General features: G+C 58.7%; 1 protein-coding gene across 4 annotated transcripts; it reads left to right on the top strand.

Moving 5' to 3' along the window:
• The first annotated feature begins 2,811 nt into the window (after positions 1 to 2,811).
• FBXO41 (F-box protein 41) lies at positions 2,812 to 22,541 on the top strand. Of its 4 annotated transcripts, none has more exons than XM_072862611.1 (13): positions 2,812 to 3,325; positions 5,624 to 6,552; positions 9,618 to 9,846; positions 10,198 to 10,277; positions 10,406 to 10,716; positions 10,869 to 11,110; positions 11,538 to 11,653; positions 11,909 to 12,061; positions 14,098 to 14,193; positions 15,227 to 15,345; positions 15,573 to 15,731; positions 16,878 to 16,958; positions 17,993 to 22,541. In XM_072862611.1, the coding sequence occupies exons 2-12, from the start codon at positions 5,831 to 5,833 to the stop codon at positions 16,916 to 16,918; spliced, it is 2,268 nt and encodes a 755-aa protein (XP_072718712.1). In that variant the 5' UTR covers positions 2,812 to 3,325; positions 5,624 to 5,830; the 3' UTR covers positions 16,919 to 16,958; positions 17,993 to 22,541. The 4 variants fall into 4 exon arrangements, with proteins under 4 accessions (XP_072718712.1, XP_072718711.1, XP_072718709.1 ...); XM_072862610.1 differs by having other exon boundaries at positions 9,618 to 9,828; positions 16,843 to 16,958; positions 17,993 to 22,540; XM_072862608.1 differs by having other exon boundaries at positions 16,843 to 16,958; positions 17,993 to 22,540.
• Positions 22,542 to 24,120: the final 1,579 nt, after the last annotated feature.

The raw sequence follows: 24,120 nt of genomic DNA, 5'->3' as shown, positions 1-24,120 counted from the left end.
TTTTGACCTCTAGCTGCCGCGTATGGGGAAAAAGGTGCTTAAATAATTAGCAGGGAGAGGAAAATCAATCAGTGCAGCGGATGGGTTGGCGACCCTCCTCCTGAGCATCCCCAAATCCCCAGGGTGGGCGGCTCATCCCGGGATTTGGGTCTTGTCCCAGGACAGAGCGAGGAAGGGATCCCCGCTCCCTGCCGGTGGGTCCCCCTCTGAAAGGGGGACGTGGCTCTGGGTTTATTCCGATGGGGCCGAGCCCTGGAGGGATCTGCCCTACTTGGATCCAGAGCCGCGGGGTCCGCTGTGGGGACCCCAGAGCCCCCACCCTGGGCTCCTGGTTCCCCATGGGGTGTGGATGCCCCACGCATCCTGGCAGGCTTCACCCGCAAGAAACGGGGTGGAATACAGCTCCGCTCCCCATCTTCAACCTGGCACATCCCCAGGGCTGGAGAAGATCCAGGCACCATCAGGCAGAGGCAGGCAGGCAGGATGCGGCCCCTGCAAAGCCGGCGGGGGCTGTTTGCTCCCTCCCTTTCGGCGTTTTAGATGGCCGAGAAATGCCGTTTCCCTTCTCCCTGGACCAGCCAGCAGCCGGATGGCTCAGGGAGATTTTGCAGCCTGGAAGGTGCTGCTGGTAGCAGAGCTTCCCTCCTCCAGCAGTTAAAAATCAGCCAAAACCATATATCCCCCAAAATCTCATCCTTCTAACAGGAGATGCTCACTCGGATGGGGCATGCTGGTCTTTGGTTTTAATTAATTGGGAGGAGAAGGTGCCTGTGGGAACGGAGGGAGCTGGGCGGCGGGGACGGGGTAGCGTGTCCCTGGCTAGGGGCTCGGCGATCGCCATCAGTGCTCAGGCGTTTTGGGGATTATCGGCCTTTTCTTGTGGAGGGGTAAACTGAGGCAGGGAAGGGGTGCTGAGCATGGCTGCAAATCTGCTCTCTCCAGATTTTGTCCCATCCACCAGTCCTGGAGAGGAGGGATCTGCCCCCCAACTGTGTTAGGGAGGAGGGAGGTCTCCTTCCCCAGGTCCCCTCATGTCCCCCAGCCCTTTGCCGACGTGGGCTGGAGCATCCTGGGGCTAAACCCCAGTTACACCATTATCCCAGCAAAATCCACTGCCCGGCACCAAGCTTGCCATGGGGTGACCATGGGGTGGGAGGACCCTGTGGAGATGGGGTGGGAAGCTGGGCAGGGGACGTGGGGTCCCTGAGGACTGCTAGCAGGGATGGGATGGCAGAAGGGGCCAGAAGGAAATCTGGTTGAGGGGGAAATCCTAAATGTCCCCTCGGACCTGTCCCTAAGAGCTCACACCTCTCATGGCACCCAAGGGTGCTCGTGCCCCTTGGGTGGGCACCCACTAGCCCCAAGCACTGCTGGCCCCAGCAGCCAAACCATCTCACGTGTGTGAGAGCCTGATCCCGAGCGAGGACCGCTCTGTGGGATGCAGATGACCCCAGACACCAGGAAAAACCCTTTCTCGTGGAGGACACCCCTTGTTAATAAGGACATCAGCACCCAGGTTTCCTTCAGGAAGAGGCGTCTTTTGGGCACCTCTCCGCAGGACGTCAGCTCTCGCCGGGCAGTAAACAGCCCTGCTTTCCTCCACGCCGCTGGCCATGCATGATGCATGAGACCTTTATTAATACCCCTCCGAAAGTGCATCTATTATTGATGCCGAGTCTGAAAGCTCTGCGAAGGCACCCAGGCTTGAGCCTTCGCCCTCTGCTCCCCTGGCCGGCGCTGCCGAGGGAGGCCGGGAGGGAGCAGGGCACCCACCACGGGAGCTGGGTGCAGCTGCTTCTGGGGTGGGATGGGACTGAGCACGCGTGCTTGTGTTTTTAGGAGAGGAGGAGCAGTTGCATGCCAAAACCTGGGGTTACTCAGGGGTGGGGACAACCATTCACCCCCAGGCCGGCAGCATCCTGGTCCCAACTCTGCCGTCTTCCCCCGTGTCCACATCACAGACAAGAAGACGTCAGTGCTGGATGCCTTCAGTGCTGGGGACCAAGCTGAGGTGCTCGGGGGCTGGATCAGGACCAAGCCAGGGACCAAGCCAGGGTGATCGGGGACCAGATCAGGACCAAGCCAGGGACCAAGCCGGGGTGTTTGGGGACCATCTGGGGACCAAGCCAGGGTGCTCAGGGACCAGATCAGGACCAAGCCGGGTACCAAGCCAGGGTGATCAGGGACCAGATCAGGACCAAGCCAGGGACCAAGCTGGGGTGCTTGGGGACCATTTGGGGACCAAGCCAGGGTGCTCAGGGACTCAATCAGGACCAACCAGGGATTAAGCCAGGGTGATCGGGGACTAGATCAAGACCAAGCCAGGGACCAAGCTGGGGTGCTTGGGAACCAGTTGGGGAACAAGCCAGGGTGCTCAGGGACTCAGTCAGGACCAAGCCGGAGATTAAGCCAGGCTGCTTAGGGACCAGAACAGGACCAAGCTGGGGTGCTCAGGGACTGTCTCAGGACCAAGCCAGGGTCCTTGCAACTGTGGGTCCAGCCCGGGATGGGGAAGGAGCGATGCAGGTGCCGGGGCTCGGCCACACTCCCCACGCCGGCTGGCCCCCCCGCGGGGATGCTCCGGGGTGATCCCAGCCGGGAGCCTGCCAGGGGCAGGGGCTTCACTGGTGGGGGCAAGGGGGGGGACTGGGGGGCAGGGGAGATGCAGGATGAGGCCGGCGGCTGCCGCATGGCAGCAAGGCCCAGCGGAGGGCCCGCGGTGTTCGTGGGGAGACAGGCAGAGGGAGCTGTGAAGGAGGAAAGCAGCAGAGAGAAACAGTCCGGGCTCAGGCTGCAAAGGAGGAGGAGGCGGTTGCTAGCGCTCGCCCTCCCTCCTTCCCTCCATCCCTCCCTCCCTCCCTCTCCCCTGCCTTCGCCATGCACGGCCCCCCCTGAGCCCCGCAGCACCCCGGGGACCCGCCGTCCCCAGGGTGCCCAGCAGCCCTCACCCTCCTCCCGCCACCCCACCGGGGCCTTCGGCCTCTGCCCCCTTCCTCCTCCTCCCGCAGCCACCACCCTCCCTCCTTCCCCAGGGCCTGGCTGGCATGGAGGTGCTGGCCGCAGGGAGCCGGATGCTTCCTGCAGCTCCTGCCTCCTTCCCGGGCTGCATCCCTCCTGCCCGGCATCCCTCCTCCCCGACAAAGCCCTGAGCCGCTCAGCAGCCGCCTTCTTTGTGCACCGGAGCGGGTGTGCGTGCTCTGTCCCCCACCCCGCAGCCCCCCAGCTCGCTCCGCTCGGTGGGGACGGTGGTGGCCGGCTGGGGAAGCGGGAGAGATGCTGTCCTCGCCGGAGGAGCCAAGCGCGGGAGGTCGGCAGCGAGAAGCAGGTATGGGGCGAAGCGGGATGCTGTGCTGGGAGGCGGTGGCTTGTGCCCAGGCTGCTCCTCGCCCAGGGCCCCCCAGGGAACAGGGGGAGGCAGCGGGGACAAAGCCACTGCCAAGAGGAGGGACCCACTGCTCCTTGCTCCAGGTGCTGGGGGGCTAGATGCACCCTGGCTTTTCATGCCCACCTCCCACAAGCCCTCGGTGCCTCAACCCCAGCCACCCTCGCCCACCGCGGTGCCCCCACCCTGCTCCTTCCCACCCCACTGCCATCGCAGCCTCAGCCGGGGAAGGATGGGGACCAGCGGGCACACGGCACCGGCAGCATCCACCGCCCCGGCAGCATCCGCCACCGCCACCCCTCTTCTCCATCCCCCCCTTCCCTCTCCAACCAGGCAGTGGAGCTGCCTGCTGGTAATTTTTTTTTTTTTTTTTTTTGGGGGGGGGGAGGAAAAATGTTAAACAATGCGAAGAAAGGATCCATGATGAATCGCAGGTAGTGGCACCGAAGCAGCCCGAGGATGGGTTTCACCCGCTGCTGCAATCTCCCGGTGGCCGGGAGCATTTCCCGACTCCGGATGCCTGTGGGCTTTATTAGCGTGGCTGCAGTAGTAATGACTCCGCTAATAATTTCCTTAAATCCTGGTTGTTGTTAGGGGGGGGTGCGAGGGAGGAGATGTTTTGTGGTCAGGGTAGGACCTGCCCAGGAGAGGGACCGGGTGATGTGTGCATTCGGACCCGCCTGGGCTGGATCCTGCCTTGGCTTATGGCTGGGAAATACAGACCGAGGCTGATCGGGTACCCCGGGAGACGCGGGCAGGGATCCAGGCCTGAGATATCCGTGGCACGATGCTGTGGCCCCATCCCTACGGTGGAAAAGCGCTTTCTCATCCCATCGGCAGCAACCGAAGTTGCCGTCGGTGCTTTGTGTTTGCCAGGTTTCGGCGGGGCTGGTGCCGGTGGTCGCCCAGGCGGGGTTAAGGTGTGAGGGTGCGTTTTGTAACGACCCCAAAACACAGCCAGGCAGTTCCAGAAATCCCCCCAGCAGATCTTTTTTTTTTTTTTTTTTTGCATGGATTTCTTGCCTTTACTCATTTTTTCCCAAAAAATGGTTTCCCAAACCTCGTGGCCTGGTTGTGCCCTCCCAGGGGGGTGCTGAGCCGCGGGGGATGCTGCCCTGGGGATGAGCATGGATGGAGGGTTCGGTGGTGGTTTAGCGCTCACCAAGGCTGGCGGTTGGGGGGTGCAGAGGGGCTCGGAGAGGTTTTAGGGTGGTGGGAAGACCCTGTTGTGGGATATTACAGAAGGATGAGCGAGAGACGCTCCCACCCATGGGTGCCCTCGGTGCTTTGGGGTGAAAACACTGCAGCAATGCACCCCCATGTGTGCTTGTGCCTCCCAGGCTGGAGGAGACCATGGTGACCTCCCAGGCTGGATTTTTGCTGGCTTATCCCATTTCACAAGGGTGGGGTTTTCTCCCCCGCTGATGTCTTGGAGGGTTTTGTGAGTGGGGGATAAACCAGGTCCCCACAGGGACCCTCACTTGCCCAGGCGTGGGAAGCCACCGGGTCCTCTGTATCACCAGGACAGCACAGCATGGGGGGTCCCAGAGCCCCGGAGGGGATCAGCGATGAAACCCAATGGCTGTGGTGAGGGGCTGGAGAAGTAACTAATCCTGCTGCGAGGCTGCACAGGCTAATTTAGCAGGACTGGGTCACCCTTTGCTTGGAGGAGGTGGCTCCCAGCACCCGGCCCCAGCATCAGACACAGGGATGCTCCCGGTGCCTGGAGACCCCTGGCACTGCAGGGGCTCATTGCATGGTGGTTGGGCAAGAAAGCATATGGGTCACCCCTCTGTGGCAAGCTCTGGGTAGATGGAGAGAGATTTCCCACGGGTTGTCCACCTTCCTGATGGCTGTACTCCTCCCAAATGGTTGTGCACCTTCCCAACGGTTGTGCGCCTTCCCAAGGGGTGGGGGACCTCCCAATGGTTATGGATCTTCCCAAGGGTTGCACACCTTTCCAAGGGTCGTGCACCTTTCCAAGGGTTGTGGATCTTTCCAAGGGTTGTGGATCTTCCCAAGGATTGTGGGTCTTCCCAAGGGCTTCATTTCCAAGGGTCGGGCATATTCCCAAGGGTTGTGCACCTTCTCGAGCATTGTGCATCCTCCCAAGGGTTGTGCATGAGTGGGAGAAACACGGGAGGGGAGCATGGAGGCAGAGGGGGAACCGAGAAGAAGGACCAAGGAGGGACGTCTGGGGACCTGCTGTCCCTGTATCACTAACCCCCCTATCTCTTCCAGCACCCAACACCGGCCGATGCTGACATCTCCCTGAGAATTGCTGGACCCCCTGCTTCCGTCCCAGGGCTCTCACCCCGCCATGCCCCAGCGGAGCTGTAGCCCCACCACCCAGGGCTCCCCAGCCCATCCCATGTGCCACCGGTCCATCCATTCCACGCCATGAGCGGGGTCATGCGGTTCCCCTGCATCCGGGCGCGTAGCTGAGGGATGGCCTCGCTGGACCTACCCTACCGGTGTCCGCGGTGCGGGGAGCACAAGCGCTTCCGCAGCCTCTCCTCGCTGCGGGCGCACCTGGAGTACAACCACACCTATGAGACCCTCTACGTCCTCTCCAAGACCAACAGCATCTGCGATGCCGCCGTCTTCCCCCTGGCCGCCGACGGGGCCCTGCTGACGCCAGCCGCCCGGCGGGACTACTTCGAGAGCACCTCCTTCCAAGGCAAGGACCAGCGCTTCTCCTGTGACCTCGTCCCTGCGGAGGAGCTGGAGCCGGCCCCGTCCTCTTCCCCCTCGCCCCGCTATGTCCACGAGATCGAGATCCCTCTGACAGAGATCTTCACCCGGGGCAAAGCCGTGGCGCCGGCCCCCGTGCCGCCAGCCACTATGGACACTGCCTACGAGGAAGGCTTGGCCCGCCTGAAGATCCGCGCCTTTGAGAAGCTGGAGGTGGACAAGCGGCTGGAGAAGCTGACGGAGGAGGTGGAGCAGAAGATCGCCTCGCAGGTGGGCCGGCTCCAGGTGGAGCTGGACCGCAAGAGCTCAGAGCTGGAGAAGGCCAAGCAGGAGAGCCTGCGGCTCAGCCGGGAGAAGCAGGAGCTGGAGGACCGGGCATCTGAACTGTCCCGGCAGGTAGACGTCAGCGTGGAGATGCTGGCCTCCCTCAAGCAGGACCTGGTGCAGAAGGAGCAGGAGCTCACCCGCAAGCAACAGTGAGTCCTTTGCCCCCTCTCCTGGCTGCAGGGTCAGGGGGAATCGGTGCCTGGTGGCAAGCCCTGAGGAGCCCAACACCATCACCAAACCCTCAGACCAAGTGCTAGGGCACAATCCCCTTGGCAATGCCCATTAGCATCATCCCTCATCAGGTTTTGCATCTTCTCCCATGCAGGCGGCATCCACACAGACCTGAGCCTCCCCATGTCTGTGACCAAGCTGGGTCATGTCATGCCAGACCTTCCAGAGCCACCGGTGTCCCCAGGACACGGCCAGGCTGGGGATGCACATGGCCGTCCTGCTGTCCTGCCAAGGAACGTGGTGGTGGCCATGTTGCTGCAGCCCGTCTCTAGTACCAAAGGGTGTCCCCAAAACCAGGGCTGGGTCATCCCCTCTGGTTCCACAGATGAATCGTCTGGCCCTATACAACCTGAGCAATCCCATTGACCTGTCCCATGGTCATAAACATGAGAGGGACCACCTTGGCTATGCCTAATTCGGGTTTTTTTCTCCCAGAAGGAGGGTGGGATAGCCCAAGCAGTATGACTTCCATTTGCTGTTAGGACCGTGGCACTGTCATCCTCATTTTCATCCCATGTACCCCACTCAACACCCCCTTCCCACCCCAGCGCTGCTCCTGAGTTTCCCTCCAGTCAAGCGCTGGGTCATTTTGACCATTGGTGTGCCTCAAGAAAACTAGACCTTGTTCCTCAGGAGTTTCTTAGCAAAGCTGGAGGCCACTACGGGGTCCAGAAAGTCAGTGAGGAGCAGGTTAGTGGGGAACAGTCATGGTTGTGCTGGGTTGGGAGCACTGGTGGGATTCCTCAAGGACTTGTCTTAATCCCCGCCATCGTCAGCATGTTCATTAATGACTTTGACTCCAAAATAATGGCTATGGCTCAGAAACAAGGTTCACAGGATTTGCTGATGGTGGGGATGGTCCTGGGGTGAGGAGTGGGATGATGCTGGGGCTGGGTAAGGGCAACACCTCTTGGTTTGGATGCACGTGTATGGGACAGGCAATAGGGAGGTTTGGGGGCTGCCATCAGCTGCCTCGTGGGTGTTGTCCAGCAGCATCTTAGGGGTGTGTGGTGGCAGGACGAGGGCACCAGAGTGGACAAGTCTGGAGCAGGGCCTGGAGACATGTAAGACAGGGCGGACAGAGGGTGACCGATGGGTCAAACGCGTCTTGTTTGGTCTGTGGTGGAGCCTAGACACGGTTACCACCTAAGAACCTGGTTTTATGCCCAGAACTACCTCCTGGACCTCCCTTTCCTTAGAGAAACCCTCCTGCCCCTTGACTGTCCCCATTGGTCCCCAAACTGCTCCAGCCAGAGTGACAAAATGACTTGCTGGGTTGCAGAGAGAGCTGATGAAAAGAGATGGTTTTTTTCCTAGATGTGGGGAAATCATCGGAAATCATTTTCATCGGCAAAGCCAGTTTCACCCTTCCCTAAGAACAAAACATCACCCGGGACATTTCCCAGCCCTGCCAGCTCCCAGACACCACGAGGCCATTGTCCCCATGGGAGGCTTTTTGCTCCTGGGCTCCGTTTGCTTTGCCGGGGGGGTGTTTTTCCACCCAGTCCATGGGGATGAGAGAGATGCAGGTGACAACCATCAGCATCACCTTACACCCCCCGTGCCAGCACCCCATTTGCCTTCCAAATCTCCTGGGGCCCCTCACCAGGAGCCTTCCCAAATCATTACCAGGGAGATCCCAGGCTCACCCTGCAAATGGCAGGTTGGGGGACAAATAATTGGTAATTAAATGGCAATTAATAACCAGCAATGGGAATTATGTCGCTAAGGGCTGCTCCCTCCTTTTCTTCCGCGCTCCTGTGCAGATCGGTGTGGCCGGGTGTGCACGGTCGGGTGTGCACGGTCGGGTGTGCACAAGACAGACGTGCAGAGCTGTGTTTGTGCATCCTCAGGGGTTCATGGATGCTGAGTGAAGGTGTGAGAGCGGTTGTGCCACGTGTGCGTGCACACCATCGACGGTGCGGGTGTGATCGGTGCTGGGTGTGCGTGAGAGCAGCTGTACGTGTGTCTTGGGGGGGTGTGTGCCCATGATGCTGCCTGTGCATGTGCGCCAGTTGTGTCTGGCCATGCGTGTGTGTCGGGGTGTACGTCCGCATTTGTGTTTTCATGGTGCTTGTGCACGTAAGGGTGGCTCTGCGCGTGCGTGCAGTGCACTCGTGGGTGTGCACGACTGCTGTGAGTGTGTGTGTGCCCGGGTGTACACGTGTGCGTTCACGGGGCACATGCATTTGAAGGGGTGCGATGGCCACGGGTGTTTTTTGGGACGTGTGTGCTCACGGGAGTGTGACAGCTGCGTGTGCGTGCGTGTACATGCCTATGTTTTTGGGAAGCGGATGAGGTCAGCGTGTGTGCGGGGCGGGATGGGGACGCCTCGGGTCGCTGAGCTGCTGGCATGCTCCAACCCCAGAGCTGGCCACGTTTTGGGGACGACACCTCAGTGCCTCAGCAAGGCGAACCCTGCCCATCCGCAGGCTCAAAGCTCCCCAGCGCCTGCTAATTAATGTGTTAACGAGGGAGCCAGGGCCCTGCAACCACTGGGCTTAATGGGGTACGGGGCTGAGCAGGGTTTAAGGACTTCAGGCAGCAGGGTTTAAGGACTTCAGGCTGCCCTTAAGGTCTTTCCTTTAAGTCTGCCCCGAATGAGGCAGGGTACCACTGCCATCCTCCTCCATCATCCTGCCGCACCATCATCATCCTCCTCCCTCCACTCCATCACACTCAGGGGCCTGACTCCAGTCCTGGGAGCGATGTACATCCCAGCAAAGGTGCTGGGGATGTCATCCCCCCAAAAACGAGGTGGCCACATCCACTCTGCATGCCGAGAGCATCCCTTGGTCCCTGCTCTGCCCCGAACCATGCCCGGGAGCCATCTGGGCTGGCACAGACGCCAATCAGGCTGATGATAGACCTGTCCAGACGAGCATCTTTGATCCCCCAACCCAGCTCGCAGACAGGGATTGAGGTGCTTAACAGGGACGGGTGGGAAAGGGTTGGGGTGTCACCCACCGGTCCCTCCACACAGGGAGGTGCTGCAGATCGACCAGTTCCTGAAGGAGACAGCCGCCCGCGAGGCCAACGCCAAGGTCCGCCTCCAGCACTTCATCGAGGAGCTGCTGGACCGGGCGGACCGGGCTGAGAAGCAGCTCCAGATCATCAGCAGCAGCTGCGGCACCACCCCAAACGGCAGCCTGGGACGCTGTGGCACGCCGGGGGCCAAGGCCACCGGCCGACCGGTACCTCCGCGGGCACAGGCACGGGCACCCCAGTGGCTTCGGGCATGTGCCCATGCGGCTTCTCTGATGGCTGCAAAGGGTTGAGCGGGAAGGTGTAGGGACCCCTATCCCGTTCCCATGGGGAAATGGGTAATCCCGGGTGGGGGGATCCCAAAGAGAAGTTGCTTCTCGGTGCATCTGTGTTTCCATGATGAGTGTGGGCAAGGCGCTGGGGCGATGCTGGAGATGCTCCTCTGCATCCCACTTGGGTATAGCCTCACCCCAAAACGCAGCTGGCACGGGGTGGGTTATCAGGGTCATCTCCTTCAGCTGCACCACCCACATTTTGGGTTTCGCCACGTTGGCTCCTCTTGTCCCGTCTCCCTGCAGAGAGACCGGCACCCGGGGCCGGGGGCGGCCGTGCATGGTCCTTACGGTGTGTCCAACCAGCGCTCCTCCTCCAGCACCGGGTGAGTTCCCTGTCCGTGCTACCTGTTTGGGATTTTAATGAGATGCTCATTTTTTGGTGGGCGAGGGGCTGACGGGAAGGGGATGCACACCCTGGCGAGCACTGAGGTTGGGCATCCCTGTCCCCCAGGGCCTCAAGCCGGGCAAAAGCCGTGTCACAGAGCTCGGGCTGCTACGACAGCGACAGCGCGGAGCCGTGCCCCACCGATGACACCGCCGATGGGCATCCTTACCCGGCACGGGATGGCGCCCGCGGCTCGGGGCTGCGCCGGCAAGCTATCCAAAACTGGCACCGCCGGCCCTACCGCAACAGCACCGAGGGCGAGGAGGGCGACGTCTCCGATGTGGGCTCCCGCACCACCGAGTCGGAGGCCGAGGGCTGGGAGCCGGACGCACCCGGATCTGCCGCATCCCGACCCGCCGGCAGCTGCCGGCTGACGGGTGAGACCGCGCCGGGCTCTTCTGGTGGGGTGGGAGGACAGGGAGGCTGGAAGGTGGGGGACAGGGATGGCTCCTCGGCTCTGCGAGGAGCTCTGCCCTTCCCCACCATCCTCCCTGGCCGCCAGTGGCAACTGATGGTGGGTGTCCCACAGCCAGGACCGAGGGGGCCACGGGCAAGGTGGGCCGGCTGGAGAGGGGCAGCCCAGGCCACTCCAGCGAGGTGATCAGCCCCGAGATTCTCAAGATGCGGGCGGCTCTTTTCTGCATCTTCACCTACCTGGACACCAAGACCCTGCTGCGGGCAGCTGAGGTGTGCAAGGACTGGAAGTTCGTGGCCCGGCACCCGGCCGTGTGGACGCGGGTGCTGCTGGAGAACGCCAGGGTGTCCTCCAAGGTACCAGGGATGGGGATGGCACTGCCCGGGGAGAGACCTTTCTGGAAGAAAGGTGAAGCTGTGCAGCCATCTCGCTTGTGTTGATCGTCATGCCATTATGGTCATGGGAACATGGCTGCACACAGCTGTGTGCTTACGCCAGCGGCTGGATGCGTTGCACGTTCACACGTGCACGCTTGTGGGCGTGAGCTCACAGGTGCACGCGTTTTCACGTGCTTTTGTGGTCACACCCGTGATTTTGTTGCACGCACTCTTGCGTGATCTCGTATGTGCATTTTCACATATTTATGGCGTGTGTGTGTGCATGCAGAAATGCCTCTGTGTGTGTGCGTGTGTGTGCACAGATCTGCCCAAAGACAGCGAAGGATGGGTGGCGTGGGGCATGCTGAGGGCATCCCCCTCAGTGATGGCCGCCCCTGTCCCCCAGTTCCTGGCCATGCTGTCTCAGTGGTGCACCCAGATGCACTCCCTCACCCTCCAAAACCTCAAGCCACGCCAGCGAGGGAAGAAGGAGAGCAAGGAGGACTACATGAAGAGCACACGGTGAGTCCCCATGTCCTGGGCACCCTCCTCCCACAGCCGGAGCCACCAGTCCTCAGGGTGACGATGCTCCGTGAGCCTCAATGTCCCGTTTCTACTGACGGACGTTCATCGCACGCCGGCTCCTGCTGTGGGTTTTGGGTGTCCTGGAGCCACGGATCCCCATGGGACATGTCACCCTCTTGGAGTGGTCCCGGGGTGGCCGTGGGGAGCGTGAGTGTGGGCACCCATGCCTGACCCTCCCTCTATCCCTGGCAGGGGCTGCCTGGAAGCCGGGCTGGAGTCCCTGCTGAAGGCAACGGGCAGCAACCTGCTCATCCTCCGCATCTCGCACTGCCCCAACGTGCTGACGGACCGCTCGCTCTGGCTGGCCAGCTGCTACTGCCGGGCCCTGCAGGCCGTCACGTACCGGTAAGGATGGCCACCAGCATTCCCCCGTGCCCACGGGGACCATGTGGTTCCCTGGCTGGGAGAAGGCTGGGAACATCCACGGGATGTGCTGGGACTCCTCTGATGCCCATCCCCATTCCCTGTCAGAACGCAGCCCACCTGGCCAGGTGCGAACGACCCACCTTTCCCTGTCCCCAGCCCAGCAGCAGCCCCAGTGTCCCCAGTGCAAGCTGTCCTTGCAACTCTCATCTTCTTCTGGCGTGTTCCCATGCAGACGCTTCCCTTCCAGCTCCATTCCCACCGTCCTGTTACTGATCTCACCCCAGCTGGAGGTGTGATGAGGGTCTTGGTATGGGGACACTGCTTTATGTTAGAGAAAGGTGAAGAAGAGGTGCACCAACACCAAGGCCCAGTGAGGTCCCACCTGACTGTCACCCCCTGACAAAGGCTTCTAACTCTGTCCTGGGAGGGAGGAACAGCTCCGCCACGGGATTGCTAAGACCCAACTTGGAGAACTTGCCCAAGAGCAAGGACACAAGGCCCATGATGGTGTAGGTCCTGGAGATCACTGACTGCTCCTTGGTCTTGGCCACCTTCTGAAGAGGCTTTGCCTCCCGTGAAGATAGGATTTAGCTTTCCTACACTCTCAAGGAGGATGATCCTTGCTCCGCTGCACCCTGCAGACGACCACTTCAGCCTCTGCATCCATTTCACCTGCAGCCAATGCGTGTCCTCATCCAGCCCAGGATGGAGAAGCCTTCAGGTGGGAAAGCACACGCAGCCAGCTCCTCCATGTTGGACCAAGCAAGCTCAGACACAGCTCTGATCTGGGGATCCCACACCATGAGGCAGCCCAGTGCTGCTGGGTTTAACCCAAAGACTCCTCCATCGGCCCTTCCAAGGACGTTAGAGCAAGCCCAAGCGCTCCTGGCACATTGCTAACCTGTGACTCTGACTCATGCTCTAATTAACCCGCCGCGCTCGCAAGGGGCTCTTGGCAGGCATCTTCAGTGGAGATGTGTGAAACGCTCAAGATAACACCCATCACTTATTTTTAGGCTTGCCTGAAGTTTTGAAGTAGGTCATTTAGAGTTAGGAAGTGCGGCCTTGGTCTTTGGGAGGGAGCCCAGTCCGGTGAAGCAGGCAGGGGCCTCTATCAGGGCTGGTAACATCAGGACAACGCTCTCTGATGTCTCTCCTCTGTTGACTCAGTACAGGGAGCCAACAGCATCAGCGAAAGCTCCTCTGAGCCAGTGGCACAAAAGTTGGGTGGCAGGCAGCATGGCTGCGCGCGGTCAGTGCCAGGACTCATGATAAACCTACACGTCTACTATGCCCCTGCATGAATCCAGCAGCATCCCATGAGGTCTGTTTTGATACCTCCAAAAACACCAAGGAGGAGCCCACAGCAAACCTCTGCAGCGACATTTGGCCAACAGCCACCTACAGATGTGATAGCACAACCGCAGAGCTGGTACAGAGGCCATGGAGCAGCCACTTCCCTTGGCTGGAAATTACCGCCCATCAGCTGAAACATCTTTACCACCTCCTGGCACCTTCCCCATCCAGCTGGGCAGGTGGCAAGTGAAACCAACCCAATGGGATCTGCAGGGACATTATATTTGCTCTGCAAGGGTACACGGCCTGGCAGTCTCTGTTCAATCACTTGCCACTTTTGCATCTGGAAGACTTCTGCCTTCACCTTCAACCTCACCTTCAACCATCAACCTCACCTTCAACCACCAACCTCACCTTCAGCCTTTACCTTCAGCCTTACCTCCAAACTCATCTTCAATCTCACCTTCAACCTCACCTTCTTCCATTTTTCTTGACATTGCACATCCGTAGGCACAATTCCAGCTAGAAATGCCTTCAGCCTTCCTGCATGGGTTGGTGTTGGGACTATCTGGTTCATGGGCAGATCGTGGGTTATAAATAATGATCAGATTTGTACCTCCAGGTGCAGAGAGATGTAGCAGCATGGAGGCTGCAGACACAGCCCCCGGCGTAGCATCACTGCTGGTGGGGGCCACCACGTGTCCTCTGTGTTGTTCCAGGAGCTCTACAGACCCCGTGGGTCATGAAGTCATCTGGGCCCTTGGAGCAGGTTGCAGGGACATCATCTCCCTCCAGGTCGCGCCTCTGCATCCATGGTAAGAGTCGTGCTAGGAGGAGGTCAGGCTGAGCGTGAGGGGCACCACTGGGCTGGAAAGAAATTGGGTGCCAGATCCAGATTTGCTTGGGGGGAGGGTCCTCGTGGGATGAGCAGCAATCCTGGAGGCCAGTTTGGGGGACTGGGAGCTCAGCCCCATCCCTCCCTGTGAAGGCTGGGAGCTGTTGGGTGTAGGCACCTCCCTGCTGAGCCAGGAATGTTTCTGGGGAGGCTGCTAACACCAGCATCCGCCAGAGATGGAGACCACCAGAGATGAAAGGGGAGCCGTGATGGGTCTGGTAGGCGATGCTGAACATCAAACGCTTGTCTGAGCTCCTCGCTGCTCATATAACAGCAGCCCTGAAGGGCCTGGATGTTTTTAAAAGGGTGTCAAGTTGCTGCTTAGGGAGATGACTGCAGTTGCTCTCACTTTGGAAAAGCATTTGGGGGGGCGTGAAGATGCTGGTGGATCTCTGCCCTGCAACGTCTGGGCGCTCAGGAGTTCATGGCTCACAGAGCAGGTCACTTGGCTCTTCACCTCCATGGCGTGGGGCTGCCTCCTGGGCATTTCTTCTTGTCCTGGGAGGTTTGTTGCAATGTCATGTACGGAGCGGGATGTCTCTTAGCAGGGAGAAGCTAGAGGTCAAGTCCCTGATGGCTTGTTTCTTCCCTGGAGGAAACACCACATGGCATGTAGGCTTCTCCACCTGAGCTAGAGGTCCAAGCTCCTGCTACTGATTTGATCACTGCAAGCAACAGAGTTCAGGGCCTGATTCGGATCTCCAGAGGTGGAGGGTTTGGGGCAGAGGGACTCCATTGAGTGCATGGACCTGCCCTGTCCTGGTTGCAGCACAGCCCAGGGTGTGGATGGAGACGTCTGCTATGGAGACACCTCCTTACAGCGCGGCAACCCCCGGGTTGGTGGGGTGGGAGAGGTCCCAATCCCACGCCACTTGCAGGAGCGCTCACGGAGGGGCAGGGTGGGTGAGTTTTTCTGCCAGCCCTCCCCAGCTCTTTCTTCTTCATATCCCCAGCCAGCAGCCGACACGTTTCAGCAACCGCTGCCTTCAGATGATTGGCCGGTGCTGGCCGCACCTGCGGGCGCTCGGCGTTGGAGGAGCAGGCTGCGGCGTCCAGGGACTGGCGTCCTTAGGTAGGCAGGTCTCCTCTGATGGGACAAGGAGAAGGGGACCTTGCTGGAGGCAGGTTATACCCCTAGGAGATGCCCCACGGGGATCTCAATGGAGAAACCCACCCCAAGGACCATGGGTGCACCCTGCCCCTCCTTGCTGCCCGCCATCCCTCCTACCACCCCATTCCCATCGGCTGTCCTCATCCCTTCCCCGTGGGGTGCTGATGGCGGGTCCTCTGTCCTTCCAGCCCGAAACTGCATGCGGCTTCAGGTCCTGGAGCTGGACCACGTGGCAGAGATCAACCAGGAGGTTGCGGCGGAGGTGTGTCGAGAGGGGCTGAAGGGGCTGGAGATGCTAGTGCTGACCTCCACGCCGGTCACCCCCAAAGCCCTGCTGCACTTCAACAGTGAGTAGCAATGGCAGGGGGGAGCGCATAGCATCGTCCATTGACCAAAAGGCCACCAGATATCCAGATCCATGAACCAGACCCTGCCTTCCAGCCCCACCCACAGGAACCCGCTGCCAACACTGGAAGGTGCTGGGAGCTCCATGGTGGAAGGTTCCTAAGAGGGGATCCAACAACCCTCTGCCAAGGATGGGTTAAGAACTGATCTTGCCTTGGGCCATAGGGAGGATGGAGACACTCCCTCCATGCTCCCCTCAGTGTAATTGAGGCCTCAATGTGTGTGGCACACCTGAGGTTCACCCTGGGGTATCTGAGTTTGGAGTCATGCCATTTACTGAAGCCACTTGCCAGGACAGGAGGTCTGCGGGGGGAGAGGTCTGCAGCCAGCAGGAGGGTCTGTTTGAGGTGCCGTTCCTGGTAGTCACAGAATCACAGAATCGTATAGGTCGGAAAAGACCTTTAAGATCATCGAGTCCAACCGTAAACCTAACACTACCAAGCCCACCACTACACCATGTCCCTAAGCACCTCATCCAAACGGCTTTTAAATACTTCCAGGGATGGCGACTCAACCACTTCCCTGGGCAGCCTGTTCCAATGCTTGACAACCCTTTCAGTGAAGTAAAATTTCCTAATATCCAGTCTAAACCTCCCCTGACGCAACTGGAGGCCATTTCCTCTCACTTGTCCTATCACTTGTTACCTGGGAGAAGAGACGGACCCCCACCTCTCTACAACCTCCTTTCAGGTAGTTGTAGAGAGCAATAAGGTCTCCCCTGAGCCTCCTTTTCTCCAGACATGTCATGGCCCATGTGACTGTGGTTGGACTTCCTGGGAACCCACCCCTCTGGGTGGAAGAGTAAGGGTTTCTCAAGGAAGTGGTAGGACTGCTGAATTGGGATGGGACAACTGGGAACCATCTTGTAGATCATGGAGGTCTACGTCAGAGGTCTTGGTCACCAAGAGCAGGTCTCCTCCATCTTCAGGGTGAGGTTTCCCCAAATGCATAAGGCTTTGAGGAGCACTGGATGGGTTTTAGGGTCCATCCTGGCTGTGGGGAGGCTATGTCCCCACCAGGTATGGCGAGGCCAGGCAGTATCTCTGCCTCCAGGTGTGTGCCGGAACCTGAAGTCCATCGTCGTGCAGGTGGGCATTGTGGACTACTTCAAGGAGCCCCACAGCCCTGAAGCCAAGAAGATGTTTGAAGAAATGGTGAACAAACTCCAGGTAAAAGATGCCATTCCCAGGTCACCCATCTGTCACCAGTCTTGTGTCCCCATGGGTGCTGAGGACAAATTCTTGCCCATCACTGAAGTTCCTCAGTAGAGAACCTTTTAGCTTACTAGGGACATCCTGAAGGCTTCAGACACACGTGCCCCAAGGGCTGAACAAGATCTAACATGCTGTGATTCCTTCCCGTTGCTTTAACCAGGACTGCTTCTCTGTGGGTCTTTTCCCCGGGGACAGAAAAGGGCTGTTGCCTCCTTCGCAGGGCCGCTTTCTTGCCGAACACTGTGAAGTGGTTTAAAATCTACCTGTGAAAGCAGAAATAGGGTTAATTTTAGTTAGGCCGAGTTGCAGGCCTTGCTTAGCTCGTGATGCTCAGCAGGGCTTGGGCTGTCCTTGATCTGTTCAGGGTCTCCAAGGCAGACACCTCCATCCGTGTCCAAGGGGAAAAATAGGTGCCTCCATTTCACTTCATCCTCTCGTTGACTTCATCATGCAGCGGGTTGGGCTCCCATGGGGGTGTAAGGTGAAACTCCTGTGAGACGCAAAGCAGGACTTAGGGACGGAGGCCCACCAGTGCAGTCGGATGGGGTCAGATGGCTCATGCGGTTCCTGCTCCACCGCCAAGCCCTGGCATGGGAACAACAGTGGGCAGCAAGACAGACCCATGTCCACCCCTTCAGAGCCCTTCAGAGAAGAGCCATTTCGGAAGGGTTTTCCTTGCGTGGCTGCCCACTGCCGTGCTTTGCAAATGTTGATGTCATCTGCTCCAAACTACTACTGTCCTCCGGAAACAGTGGTTTTAACCAAGCAGAAACCAAATCCAGCGCTAGCTCCAAGGGCATGGGATTAAGAGGCAGAGCCAGTCCTGCAAGGAAGCCAAATCCCCGTGGGATGCAGTGGTGGGGATGGGACCAGGGTGGACCCCTTCCCATGGTGGGGATTCGAGATGTCCTCTCCTCTCTCCTGCTCAGCCTGTGGGGCAGCAAGACTGCCAGGTCCTGCACCGACCATGCTCTCTGCTCCTCTTCCAGGCCCTGAGGAAGAGACCCGGCTTCTCCAAGATTTTACACATCAAAGTGGAAGGAGGCTGTTAGACCTTCAGGGAACCACAAAGCACATTCCCTCCTCTGCCTGGCGGAGCCAGAGGCCCCGCGAAACCAAACCCACCGTCCGCCGCTCATCCGTTGCTGGACCTGGAGCACGGAGACGCTGGCCCATGCACAAAAAAACCCAAACTCTTGCAGGCCTTAGTGACTGGCAGCCGGCACTCGTCCCCGGGGCCAGCTCGCGGGCGAGAAGGTGCTACTTAAGGAAATTTTTCGGCTGCCCGAAGAGGCAGGGCTACGCTCTTTCCCAGGAGGCTTCGAACCCCCCCGCAGCTGCTCGTTGCCAAGGATCCTTGTTTGGGGAATGTCTTTTTCTTCGAACTCTCTTTCTGGGGGGGTGTTGGCCATTTGATGGTGTGGGAGCTGAGGATGGCTCAGCCCATCCCTGTGGGCTCTTTGCTGGGCTCAGCACTGCTGCGTCACGCCTGGACCGTCCCCGTCCTCTCCGTGGGCTGGTGGAGGTGGGGTGGGAAGGGGCTGTTCCTCCAGAGGAAAAGGTGCCCAGCATTCTGGCAGGGTTTCTGCTCGTTTTCATTTCATTTGTTTAACAGAGGGGCACCCAAACCTGGGTAAATACAGTCCAGAAACCAGCAGCCACAACAGCGCAAGCCCTGATGGCAGAGCTGCATCTTGGGGGCTGTAGGAGCCAGAGGACACCAGGAGAGATGGTCGCTCTTCCAGAGGTTTCCAGCCTCACCTCCTCTCCACCCAAACCTTCCTGCCAAGGCAATAAACCATCTCCAAAATCCTCGTCCACCAGGAAACACGGGTCATGCTTCTGTCCCCACCAACATCCACCACCCGCCCAGGCTTCCTCCGGAGCGAGTTGTCCCATGCGGAGAGAGGGACTGGCATGGGACACCCACGTTTGCCATCTCATTGCCTTCCCGAGCAGCCTGAAGGAGAAACCCTGGCCAAAGTGTCCTGAAATCCAAAGCTGCTGGTGAAAGCACCAACCCAACTGCCCTGGTAGATCCCTTATCTATGGCCACAGCTGTTTTTTTAATTCTGCTTTTTTCTTCTGGCTGTCTTCTGCCTGCAAGGACATCATCCCCCCCAAAATACCCTTCTTTTTCCAAAGGAAAAGGCTTTTGAAAGGCATCCAGCAGGGTCAGGCGTCTCCATCCTCCACCCTGAGGAGAAGGTGCCAGGAGGTGCCCACGCCATGGGGAGCACCCATCACAGCACTGCCAGCAGCAGGGACATGCCGGTCTTAACCACAGCCCGCTGTCACCCCGAGCCCCAGCCAGGTGTGCTTGGCACTGACATGCTAAGCTGAGAGGAGCCAACTGGAAAAAGCAGATTTCAGGGGGTTGTCCTCTTCTCTGGACCATCGTTGGAGGTTTCAGTGCCTGTTGGCCAGCACGGCTGCAAGGAGACAGCCCTTCCCTGGGCATCTCCCCTTCCTCCAGCCCTCCCAGGGTGATGGGCTGCCATGGAACGTCCCCCCAGGAGGGAGAAGGCTGCAGACCCATCCTGGTACCACCTTCCTCATCCACGTCACGAGAGCTGCAGACCTCAGCCGAGGGCTCCCAGCATGCTGACAGCCCACGGGGATCCCGAGAGAAAATAAAACCTATTCCAAATCGCTGAAGCTGGTGGTGGGCTGGAGGCAGCCTGGGTCTCCAACCCCAGAAGGCACCTCAGGAGACCATTTCATCCACCCCTCGTCCTGTCTACGCTGTCTCCTCTGAAGCAGGGTAGGGTTTTTTGGCCATAAGCCCCATTTGAAGCACCTCCATTCCCCCACTGACTGCAGCTTTCCAGGAGAAGGCTGTTCCCCGTATGCACAAAATGTGGGAGCCCAAAAAAAAAGCCTGCGAGAAACTACTGCGTCCCACCATGCCCCCATGGGCAGCATTGGGCGAGCTCCCTGTCACCGGGGTCGAGCTCCCCGCCATACCCACTGTGGGTTTACCTCCATCCCGGGGAGGCTGGGACACGCATAATCCAGGGGCAAGAGGAGCAAGGGATGCCCCGACCAGCAAAAAAAACCACCCAGCAAAGCTACAACCCCCCGGGGACCACTCGGCCACCATCCCACGAGCGTGGCCCCAGAGGAGATGTCACCATTCAAAACAGCGCAGAGACTTGCGAAATTCCCTTAAAAAAACAAAGTAAGTATTTATTTCTATAAAGAAAAGAAGGAAAAAAAAATTTTAAAGGAAAATTATATACTCAGCATGTTTATACACTCTATGCTTAAAAACTATCATGTTGGAGAGTCGTGTTCGAAGACTGAAGGTGGCTGCTCCGGGTTTGCTGCTAGCCCGTGCCCGGCCCCTCGCCCGGCTCCTCCGGGCCATGGGGAAGGTGAAGACGGGGTGATGGAAAGCAGGGGGAGATGTTGCGGACTCTTGGAGAAACCTTCTATGCTCGCCAGCGAGGCCGGAGTGGCTGCTGGTGCCGTCGGTGGCTGTGTCTGCTGGTGGCCGTGGTGGTGTGGAGCGTGGGTGGGTGTGTGACGTCCCCGTCCCCCCACTGCCGCGAGGGTTTTGGCGCGGCAGGACAACCTCACCCAAATTTGGTGCTTCGGTGTGTTGCCGAGACCAGACCAAACCATCCGCCTCCCCATGGGGCATTCCCAAAAAGTCCAACTTCTGGCTTAGCAAAGCCACGTTTTTACAAAAATCCTGCGATGACACAAGACCTTCAGCAGGTTCAAGGATTAGAAGAGGGAAAGTGGGGTTTTTTTCCCCATTTTGCCTGGGCTTAGACAGGTCCCTTCCTCCTCCTCTTCCTCGGCTGGGGATGAAGGTGGCTGGCACAGTGACACAGGCTTGGTGGTAATGAGAGCCCTGTGTCTCCCTGGCCCTCCCGGTGGCTCCTAATTGCCCAGGTTGTTAATGGCAACGAGCTCATTAACGGCTCTGCATTTCTTCCACTGAGATGTCATATTGATGGTTTCCCAGCTGCTTTCCCTCCCCATCCCGCCGGCGCGTGGCCCCCTTGGCTCCCCCACAAACCCCCATTGCCCACCCCCATCCCTACGGGATGCTCAGGCGATGCTGCCCGTGGCCATAGGATTCACCGCGTCGGTTGTACGGTTTCAGCCTCATTTCCTCTGGAAATGATGGAGATGATGCAGAGAAATACCAAATCCTCCTGGAAAGCCTTGAAATCACGCGGTGTATTCGGGTGCTGGTAGGGAAGGGACTGCTGCAACGTGAGCTCAACCCCATACTAGACCCTAGAGAAGCCCCAGAGGGGCTCTGCGATGACAATCCCCAGCAAAAACCAGGGTGCAGCCACCCAACCCGGGATGAGCATCAGCGGCGAGCAGCTTTCGCTCGGGGTCGTGGTGATGACCAGATCTGTCAGGGGCTGGATGGACGGTGCTGCCGGTTCCTGCCAGACCTGGTTCCCTGGGACCAGTTTTGGGGGGATTTATTCCTTTTCTAGTGAGTTTGCCCAAAGTTTTCCCGTGGCCAACGCTCATGACATTCCTCTTCTCTTGCATTTGGGTGCCGGTCAGGGATCTCAAGAGGAACAACACCAGCAAAGCCAGCTCGGGGGCCAAATTTATCCCAAATCCATGTTTTTCTGTCTCCCTCGTGTGTTGGATTTTGCTCGTCAGCCATCACTCCGAGCCCCCAGGAGCCGGGGATGCTCCGGGGACCGGCTGCCTCCTCCTGCCTTCATCCCTGCGCCCCCAGCTTGGGGGGTCCAGGGGTGTAAGGTCTCCAGGAAAGAGGGAACCCCCCAGGTTGGTTCTGTCCAAGGAGGTTTTAAAATGTCTTTATCAAGCAAAAAAGGCAAGAAGAAATATCCCAGCTCTTGCCGTGTGTCGTGGTCCCAGCTGCCACCCAAGGCGCAGCCACAGCTGGGTCTTGGACAGCTTGTTTGGATCCTCCAAAAGGCTCTGAATTTGGTTAAAACAGAACAAAAAAAACCCATGAAAAGTGTTGATAAAGGCTCTTAAAGCAGTTGAACAACATTTTCTCTCAGCTCGTAGAGGAGCCCACCCCAGGAACTGGTGCATCGCTTGAGCTTCTCATTTTGGGTTGAAAACCTGCAGGTTGGGGTGGAGCAAAAGCATTTGGGAATCGGTGCCAAATGACAAAATGCTTTAAAAAAAAAAAAAACGGGGGAAAAAAAAAAACCAGGGAAAAAAAAAAAAAACAGGGAGCAGGGAGGTTTTAGCAGCTGGAGATGGTTTGCTGTGACCGAAGCATGGCAGGGTGTTGTTGCAAGTGAGAGGTGGCGATGCACGACCTTCCCCATCGGTGGGAGGCAAAATAATCCCCGCGGCAGGTGAAACCGTCCCTCCTGCCCCGAGGAACAGCTTCTGCACATCCTCCCCTGGTGCGCAGCAGCGAGGAGAGGAGGGAAAACTGCCCAAAAGCAGGAAAAATGAGATTTTTCTGATCCAGCCTCGGGATTGAGCCCCGTGGAGGAGGGGGGGGACGACACGAGGCGAGCTGGGGCCGGGGACAAGCGGGTGCAATGGTGCGGGAGGGCGGGATGGCTTTGGGGAAGCGAGCGCGGTAACGCACACTTGCTTAGAGATAATCAGAGGACGCGCTCCCCGCGGGGAGAGAAATATATATATATATATATATACAGGAATCGCAATCGTTTCCCTAAAGCACTTCACGGCGGCGTTTGCTCTGGTGCAAGCTCAGCCCCGGTGAGCGATTTCCGAGGGGCCCTGTACAGCAAACCCCCCCCCCAAAAGGTAGCGAGTTTGCCTCCTAAGTTATTTTTTTAAATCTATATAAATTTAGGTCTATTTTAGTCTTTCGCAGCGATGTGCCAGTGTCTGGAGAACCAAACATCCCTTTCCCCCCCCTCTCCCGCCCCCCGGTCCCTTGATGCTAAACCGGGTCCTCAATGCGAAATCTGCCGGAGGATGCTGACCTGGAGGAGGGGGGAGCGGCGGGGAGGGGGGTGCAGCCGAGATTGGGGTGCAGCCGGAGGTGGGGAGGCGTCAGGGGGAGGCTCCGGGTGGTTTTGTTGGCAGCAGGGTCCAACACCGGCCGGGGAGAGCGGGCGAGGCGGCGGGTGCTGCCCGTCGGCCGTGGGGGACCATGTTCTTAGCACTTTGGTTGGTACTATCACCTGTAGACGCACTTTGATGTTGTTGCTTTGAAACTTTGCCGAGTGTAAACTGTGTATTTAAAGAATTACAGCAAAAAAACATAAAAAAAAAAAAAAGGTGTGTAAAGAGCTATTTTATGATTCAGTGTCGAATAAAGACTCTTGAGATTGAGGTGGGGTTTTCACTCCCCTGGGGGGCCACACTGAACCCAGGCCAGTGCTGGCCAGCTCCAGCACCAAACCAGTGAAACCAGTTGCTGTTTGGGGGCTTACTGGAAGTATCCCTCCTCCTACCTCCCTCTCCCTGCACGCACGGGGGTTTCGGGGCTCACGCTCTCTGTTGGTCCAGCCCCGTGGGGCACAGAGACAAAGCATTTGGCAGCGCAAGATGGTGCCGGAGAGCCCAGAGGCAGCGGCAGGCGAAGGGAGGGCTTACAGCCCACAGCGGGGCCGAGCGAGCCACGACTGCCAGCCCCTTTGGCCACGGAGGGGGCTGATCTTAGACCACTGCAGAGGGAAAAGTGGAGTTTGAATGTTTTTGTGCCAGTTCACTGACGAACAATGATTTCTGAACAGTACTGAAAGAAAAAAAAAAAAGGAAAAGGAAAGGGGGGTGTTAATTTTTGGTGGAGAAAACAGCCCAGGTGGCTGGAGGATTCCCGGTTCCCAGACTACAGCCCCGCAGAGGTGGGAAACAGCTTTACAGGTTGGAGAGTATCACAGCGAGAGCTGGAAACCCAGCTTCCCAGCCCTGCGCCAGGCTGGCCAGGGTGAGGCAGCCCAGGGTGCAGGGAGACAGGACCACGCTGCCATGAGACAGGCAGGAAGAAAAACGTTCCTCTGGCTCCCTGCCGCTGGAGGGAAAACACCCTCAGCCCCGAGGATCTGCCATCTGCGACGGGCAACCCACCGGCTGCCTGCACAGAGGGACACGGGATCAGCCCCCCCCGAGCTCTGCGTTTACCCCTCCCAGGCTGCAGAGCTGTTTTCCCTTGGGAACGTTCAGCTTTAAA

Source organism: Ciconia boyciana, chromosome 5, assembly GCF_034638445.1.
Source record: "Ciconia boyciana chromosome 5, ASM3463844v1, whole genome shotgun sequence".
NCBI lineage: Eukaryota > Metazoa > Chordata > Aves > Ciconiiformes > Ciconiidae > Ciconia > Ciconia boyciana.
The sequence above is the reverse complement of the archived record's forward strand: the minus strand, read 5'-3'. Positions and strand labels throughout refer to the sequence as shown.

Bases quoted from the DNA above. Each gene is read 5' to 3' on its own strand.
- FBXO41 (XM_072862608.1), top strand. From the start codon at position 5,831: ATGGCCTCGCTGGACCTACCCTACCGGTGTCCGCGGTGCGGGGAGCAC. The intron at 10,278-10,405 runs GTGAGTTCCCTG...CCTGTCCCCCAG, and splicing joins CGCTCCTCCTCCAGCACCGG to GGCCTCAAGCCGGGCAAAAG. The intron at 14,194-15,226 runs GTAAGAGTCGTG...TCATATCCCCAG, and splicing joins GTCGCGCCTCTGCATCCATG to CCAGCAGCCGACACGTTTCA.